Source organism: Miniopterus natalensis, chromosome 7 (genome assembly GCF_054644295.1).
Source record: "Miniopterus natalensis isolate mMinNat1 chromosome 7, mMinNat1.hap1, whole genome shotgun sequence".
Taxonomy (NCBI): Eukaryota; Metazoa; Chordata; class Mammalia; order Chiroptera; family Miniopteridae; genus Miniopterus; species Miniopterus natalensis.
Window position 1 is genome coordinate 78,837,455 of NC_142087.1, and position 8,025 is coordinate 78,845,479.

The 8,025-nt window shown below is 50.2% G+C and overlaps 1 protein-coding gene across 1 annotated transcript; it reads right to left on the reverse strand.

Annotated features, from left to right (window-relative positions):
- Window positions 1-1,488: 1,488 nt before the first annotated feature.
- Window positions 1,489-6,975, reverse strand: CBLN4 (cerebellin 4 precursor). The gene is made up of 3 exons (XM_016214212.2): window positions 6,685-6,975; window positions 3,701-3,817; window positions 1,489-1,686 (listed from the first exon to the last, which is right to left on the reverse strand). Exons 1-3 carry the CDS (start codon window positions 6,973-6,975, stop codon window positions 1,489-1,491), a joined length of 606 nt encoding a protein of 201 aa, XP_016069698.2.
- Between the last annotated feature and the right edge of the window lie 1,050 nt (window positions 6,976-8,025).

Consider the following 8,025-nt stretch of genomic DNA (forward strand, 5'->3'; position numbering starts at 1 on the left):
TAGTATTGGGAAAAGGGGAGGACTCTTTCCCGAAGTCTCCAGTTTGAGAATATGGGTCTTTATATTCATCACCATCACTCCATTTACTAAGCACCTTCATGAGATTTTAGGGGATCTTGTTTTAATGTAACTTCCTCCCAGGACATCCTTCTGGAAGGGGAGCTTGCTAAATGCACTGGCTCTCTCTTGGCGAGCTCTGTGCGCTGGGTTGGGACAGGTTAAACACAGTAAAGATCCACATGCCAGCTCAGAGGACAAGCCCTAAAAATCCAGAAAGCTTTTTCTTAAACTCTAGAAAAAAGACAGGAGAGGAAGGATGGAAGAAAAGAAGGAAGGGGGGAAGGATTGGTGAGAGAGGGGAAATAAATTCGGTAGAATACACAGTTCCAAAACCAAAAGGACAAAATTCAACTAACATGTGTTAATCTTTATTCTATAACAGAGACATAAATAATTTTATGAATTCATATGATCTGTACAAAAGACAAAATAAGATATTGCACTAAGTTTAGATATGGGATATTTGGATTTCATATCGGCTAACCAGGTAAATATATACAATTCAAGGAGTTAAGGCAAAACCAGATGAAACTTCAAACACAACAGAAGGCGGAACACAGGTGTATGGAGAACAAGGGCTGCCCATCTCCCATTGGTAAAGTGGCCATGGCCAAGGAAAAGACCCCTTAGGTGTCTAATAAAGTGGTTTTCATCAATCATGTTCATTAAAGTCGAGCAACAAAGTCTAAGCTTCCCCGTGGAGCAGAGCAGTTTCGGGAGGTGTGGGGACTGAGCAGGTAGAACTCGGGGAAGAAACTCTTTCCTTGTCAGATTTATGATCTATTCTTCCTATTAGAAAATATAATTTGGAAAATATGACTCTTTCACATATATAATTAAAATAAAACTATGAAGCATTCTTTTTTTTTTTAGGGAAGTCATGTTGGGGATCTCATAGTCAGGGTAAATCTGCGGGCAAAGCCATTCGTTACCCTATTGGTAGAGAAAACACAAAGCCAGTCACCGCAAAACAATTCCCAGGTACCTACACAGGACAAAACAAACCGACTCGAAGGCGTAAAAACACAGGTGGTCAGTTTACCAGCACGGGACACGGCTCCTTGGCAGCAGCGCACTAACCGCTGACGGAGGCCCGAAGGCTCGCGTCTTCTCTCCTTAGGCCCGCTTGCCAGCCTTTGAGAAACAAATGGATAAAATTCCACATCTGCAGGGAACTCAGTCATTCCAGGAAATTAAATTCAGGAGGAGCCTGCGGACGGCTGTGAACGGCGACAAGGACGGATAGGTAGGTCCCGTCTGCTGCGAGTCCTCATCCAAACGCAGGGACGCGCACGCGAAAGCGACCTGGGGAGCTGCGCTGGCTCGGACAGGCCTGGGGTCCTGAAGGACAGTCCACTCGGCGCGTGCGGCCCCGAGGACAGCGATCCGAGGGGGGGCGGCCTCCCCGCAGACCCCGCGGGCGGCGCCCTACAGGGGGAACACCAGGAACCCCGAGAACGTGGAGTACTGCCAGCCCCCCACCAGGTTGCCCTTCTCCAGCTTCAGGTAAACCTTGTCCTCCTTGTCGAGGTAGAGCAAGACCCCGTTGGTGGCGGCTTCGCGAGTCACGTCTTTGTCCCCAGCAAAGGCAGAAATCACCGGTTTTCCATTTAACATCAGGTTAACCTACGAGAAAAAAATCACTGCGCTCTCTTTAGAGTCCAAAAAAATCGACCAGGGATAATAAACCGTGTCCAAGATGACAGGCCTGGGAAAGCATCGGATGTTTAGTAAATATATTCCCTTCCTTTCAAGTCAGCCAACTGCGGCGGCTAGACCTAGTATGTCTACTAAGCTGGGGGCATGGGGGGGTGTTAAAAATAAAATTGAGTTTCTTCCATAGAAATTTCCTTCAATGCCTCCAAAAGATTCCCATCTGGGCCATGTGGAAACTGTACAAAAGCACGTAACTTAAGCTTGCCACTTTATTTGCCTCTCATATTCAGCAGCAACCTTTTGGTAGTAAGCAAGCCCGTGGCTTCCAGCGTGTGAGTAAGAAGAGACCCAGTGCCCTTTGCCCCAGTGAACCAGATATAGCAAAATTCTACCAGCTTCCCCGCAGGCCACCCCGCAGCTGCGACGCGCGCAGTGCCGCAAGTCATTTGAAATTGTGGACTGTGTGTGTGCTGTGGCCTCTTTTTCTGTTTTCCCTGATGAGAAATGTGTATTAATAATCACCACTCCCACCGAAGATGTTAATGATGGCTAATTAGCAAAGAGCTAATCATTAATAAACTCGAAATTATTAACAAATAATAAGCTCAAAATTTATCCACTTCTCTCCATACTACAGTTTTGATTATACCGTGTTAAACATTACACAAACTTTTAAATGGTGGGTCTTGGGAAAAGCTTTTCCATGGCAGTAAATTTATTTACTAGCTATTCATTCCTTTTGTGTTAAAAATAATATTGAATAGCCCAGCCAGCCTGGCTCAGTGGTTGAGTGTCGACCCTTAAACTAAGAGGTCTCGAGTTCGATTCCCAGTCAGGGCATGTGCTCTGGTTGTGGGCTCCATCCCCGTAGGGGGCGTGCAGGAGACAGCCGATTGATGTCTCTCTCTCATTGATGTTTCTATCTCTCTATGCCTCTTCCTTCCTCTCTCTCCAAAATAAATCAATAAAAAATATTTAAAAGAAAAAAATACAGAATAAATTCAATCTGAGGTTGATCAGTTTATCCATTCACTAAGATACTTAAAAGTGGTAGGTGAGTGAACCTATCCTTCACGTGGACATAGCATACAATACAAATATTGAGCATAAGATACACAGTTATCCTAGAATTCCAGAGACATGTATTGGTGTCATTGGGTGTTTGCAAATTGAACCATTATAGGAACTAGCCCCATGCCTTTGCGTGTGAGATCAGGCCCATTACCTTAAAAAGCACAGCCCAAAACATGTTGTTAACTGTGGACCTGCAATTGGTAAGAGTTCCCCAGCATTGGAGCAGCTGAGGAAAAACTAAAGCATTAGCATAGCACACTCTTGTTTTAAAAAAGTATATTAACTAATTGTCCCTTCACCAATATATTCTTACTGGTGAACTGTTTCTCCCATTTTTAACAATGGTAGCAAGTTTGTTTTTATTTAGTAAGCACTTGTAGAACTCTGCTGTTCTTACAAATTTTTTCCTTACAAGTTAAAATAATTTTGCACATGCACTAAATGAAATCAAGACCTTATCAAGAGATCTGTGTCACTGAGCTTTCACTAAGCCATGGGTTTTTTTCCCCTTTTCATTGAATTTATTGGAGTGACACTGGTTAACAAAATTATAGAGGTTTTAGGTGCACAATTCCACAGCACGTCACCTGTACACTGTATTGTGTGTTCACCACCCCAAGTGGAATCTCCATCCATCACCATTTATCCAAAGCCATGTTTTTTTAAATGGTTGGTTGTTATTAAGGTAGTAAGTTTAATTGTTTATTTTTTCTATATGCTTCTTGTCACATGACTTGTGGATGTTATAAAGAAAAAGATTGGAAATTCATTGTTTTAAAAATAAACTACTGTGAATTGTTGTTTATTTTTACAGCGACAACACATCTTTAGATAAATACATAAATACATTACCCACAACCAACAAACACTGTTGTTTGGGGATAGAGAGGAAACAGGTCAAAACACATACCTGGATGGTTTGGCTCTGGTAGACTTTAATTACATGAAAACTGAAACTGTAAATTCCTTTTCTTGGTGCTACAAAGACAGACTCCAGCGTGAAAAAATTACCCACATTTACTAGGATCTACAAGTAAAAATAATAAATAACAGTAAATTATTATAATACTCTCCTCTGTAAGTAAATTTCCGCCCTCCCTCTGTTTTTTTCCTAATCCTCAACTTGCTTAAGAAACCATGGAGAACAAAACAGAGTCTATTCCTTTCCTCGTTCGCGACTTGGAAAATGGATTTGTACGTTGCAAGGATCTTCTGTCTTTTAAATGGCAGAGGGGAAAATTAAGTAACTGCTTTGTATGCATGCCTCCATTTCCAGCAAGGCCCAATGGCTCTGGAAACATCTAGGTAACTCGTGAGGGCGTATAAATGTTTCGTCTTTACCTTGAGAGTCAGATAAAAGGTACCTGCCACGTACCTACATCCCCACCCTCTCCAAGCCTTCGCAGGTCCAGAGGTGGTGTTTCCCAGGCAGCCAATCGGCTCCATGGCTCTCTGCAGCGATTCCTGGGCACACCACACAGAGCCCCCGCAATCCCTCCGCCCTGGGACAGAAGCCATGGCACTGAATAGTTGGTGCACGGAGTGATCTGCAGGCCCGGCCCTCTTCTGAGCCTCCGCCAAACCTCTCCTAAGAGCCATGGCCATTATTTCATCCCTGTGCCATCTAGGCCTTAATTCTGCTTTGGCAGTGACTCAGCCTTTGCAGGCTGCCAAAGAGGAGAGCGTGAATCAGAGCAGACTGTGAGGTAGGTGGCTTTTCTCCTGCTCCTCCCAGGGTCCGCAGGCACCCTCTGATCAACCACCTGCTCTTTATTTAAAGTTCAAGGGTCAAAACTGAAACTTGAAATCAGGCACTGTTTCCAAACGAAGCAACAAAAAGCATTTTATTTTCCAAGATGTTCAGCCTAGATCTACTAGTTATGAAATTAACTTTGAATTTCAATAAGTGACCTCTTAAACCAAATTGACAAACCTCACATAGGTGAGTCCCTTCCTATGAGAGAGTGTTGAGGGAGGGGAAGTCGTAAAATAACTAGGGTTTCTTCCATTTCTCATCAAGAAATAAATCTATAGGTGGCATTCAAAAAAATCAGATGTCCCTATAAAGACACATTTCCCATATTTCAAAGGCAATCTGCTACTATCCCTTTTAAACACCACATCCATACCAATACTAATCCTTTAGCATAATTCCCAGAGACATACTATTACCTCTGAGCAATGCATGAGAATATAGTGACGGTCAGAAAGATATACCAGGCTCGACCCTGACTTAAGACACATGTATGTGTATAATGTTACTCTGAGATTTCACCTTCTTCCAAATAAGCATCAGATTTCTTTCTCTGATCTGAGGATCTAGGATCTTCCAACAACAAATGACCAGCCATGCAATAATCCCCAGCAGAAGCTTTATGAAGGTTTCTCCCAAGCACATTTAAAGTCATTTGAGATACTTAGTGGGGACTTCCTGAGTCAGACACAAGTAGCATAATTCATCAGTAATAATGGAAATGGCTGACTAGTGTTGACGGCACATGAGGCTGGATGTTGACTTGAGGTTGTAATTAGAGCATCCAGCACACCGAGATTTATAACTCAATGTGCCTTGTTGTCTCGAAGATGCATGGCTCCCGAACAGAGACATAAGCCCTTCTCCTCTCCTAATTGACGGAAAGGTCACTGAAAAGAATGCACTGTGCAGAGGACAAGGCAATGTCCACAGTATCCCAACATTTAATTAGTGCACTGAAATACAACCCAGGGGTGGTGCTAGGCTTGATTTCCATTGAGAGAGGAAATACTGCACTCCCAAAGGGGCTGCTTGATGCCCCCCACCCCCACCCCAGGCAGTTTCTCTGCCTTTGGCCAGCTGGAGAGAGCATTGTTTAGAAACATTAAGCAAGGAGCACCTGTCACCTCATCCCTTCCCTGGCACATCCTGAGGAGGTACCTCCTCATCTGTGCTCTCACACATGTGGCTTTTCATGCAACTGTGGACTACACATGTGACTTTGGAAATAAAAAAACTCTGGGTGCCCTTAGGGTTGAAATTAAAACCTCTGAATCAGTTTCCAGTGGTGATTCCTTGCTAACACTAAGCTAATATCCTGGGCTCTCTCATCAGCCAAACGTCTGAGCTCCAGGTCTCTAAAAAGAAGCCATGGATTTCATCAGCTCCGCCATCCCCTACCCTCAGTCCCACAGTAGGCCCTTCCCCAGTAATTTGCAATTCTCTGAAAGGACAGTCACAAGGGGAGGGAGAGCCGGCTGGCCCCCCAGAGCTTTGCCCTGACAGCTCAGCGCAGTTGCCCCATCCCTCCCCCGCCCCTCCTCCTCCGCAACTTTTCTGCAAGCACCAGAGGGGCTTCCCTGCAGCGGCGCCTGCAACGTGTGTGGGGATCCCAGCAGCGCAAGGTGAGCGAGGTCTGGCCCTGGCCGCTGCTGCTGCTCACCCTCTCCCGCCACCTGCAAGATCCCTGCAGGGTGTGGACCCGGGAGCTCTCTTTGGGGAGAAGCTTCACCACCTGGGAGAAGCAAAGCGTGTATCCTGCGTTTGGAGGGTACCGCGGGAATGGCCTCGTGGGCACCTACAGAAAGGGTCTGCCAGGGGCCAGGCTCTGGCCAAGAGATTGCAAAGTCTAGGCACCAGGTTCCCGCCGGCTCCTGCGGACCTGTTGCTGTTAAACTTGTCCTGAGCTCTTGCCGCCGGGCTCTGCATTCCCAGCCTTTGTCCCATCGCCCCAGCAGCCTTTGCCCCAGGCCAGGCGGGAATGGGGGCAGGGGTGGTGGTGAGAGAGACATTGGAAGTTTCGGTCTCAGTTTGGAAAGGCGAGCGCCTAAATGATCCCCACATCCCGATCGGAGGGGCTCAGCCTGAGCGGGCGCCCCGGTCCCCTCCACACCCAGCGCCCCACGTCCCTCGGGTCTGACCTGATCGAAGTAAATGATGCGCGTCTTGTTGCTCATCTCGGACGGCTCGTGGTTGGTGCTGCGCACCGCGGAGAAGGCAACCTTGGAGTTGGCCGCCCGGACCGAGATCCCCAGAGGGGAGGACGAGGAGCCCTTGGAGTCCGTGGCCGGGTTCGAGTCGCACACCACCAGGCACTTGCCCTCCAGCACGATGGGCTCCGTGTCGTTCTGCGCCCAGACGGGCAGCGCGGGCAGGGTGAGGGCCAGCAGCACGGCCGGCACCAGGGACAGCGCCCGGCGCGCGGCGCCCATGGCGAGCCGCGGGGGCAGCCGCAGCCGGCTGGCGCTTCTGCTCGCCTGCGCCGCGGGCGCCCCGGGGCCCCGAGCTCGCGGCGACGCCGGCGGCTGGACCGACAGCGCTGCGGGAACCGCGGGAACCGCGGCAGCGGCGGCGCGCGCACCTCCGCCGATTCCGGGGCTTGGAGTCAGAGTCTCCCCCGCGCGCCCTCGCCGGCTCTGCTCCCTCTGCCCTTTAAGGAGCTCATGCAGAACCCCTACCCCCCTCCTCCGCCCCAGAGTCAGCCCTGCCCGGGGCTCCTTCACCCGCGCCCCCTGCTCCCAGACATCTAAAAGTCTCCAAACCCTCACATTCACGCCCCAAAGGGGGAAATGACGGTAAATGCTCACCCCAAACCCAAGCACCCCCAGGTGAACCACACGGATCAGGAAAAGCGAGGGGGCTCCGAGAAGCGGCGGGGGCGGCGGGGGCAGAGCAGGGCCGATGCCCCGGTGGGTGCGAGCCTGGCTTGCGGCCGGCGAATTAGAGGCAGAACGCGTTTCCTCCGCTGAGAACGCGAGGCTGTGTTCACCGCCAGGACTCCAGCGACTACCACTTTCGCTTGGTCAAAAATTCCCCAAAGCTCGGCGTTGCTCGGATGTCGCAGGTAGGCAGCAGCTAGCCGGGCGCGCAGCCCGGAAAGCGCAGGTTTGCCGGATCCGTCGCAGGGTGCAGGGCGGCCGGGCCGGCGGGGTCCTCTCCTGCCCGCGCCGCGCGCCCCGAGTCCCTGCGCACAACTTTCTCTGCGCTCGCGCAGCCTGGAGAGCTGGAGGCGGGCCCCCGCGCGCTATTTATAGGGGCGCAGCGCCCGGCTGGCGCTGGTTTCCAGCTCACCCCTCCGACTCCCGAGAAAGGGGGAGCGGGAGTCCGGTGACCCGCCGGGCGGTGGACGCACCCGTGAGCAAGCGGGCGCGCGCGGCTCCTGGCTGCCGGAGTCCGCGGCCGCCCAGCCCGGGAGTGCGCGGCGCGGAGAGCGTGGCGCCGGGGAGGCGCCTGCGGCCCGCGCTCCCCCAGGTCGGGGCCTG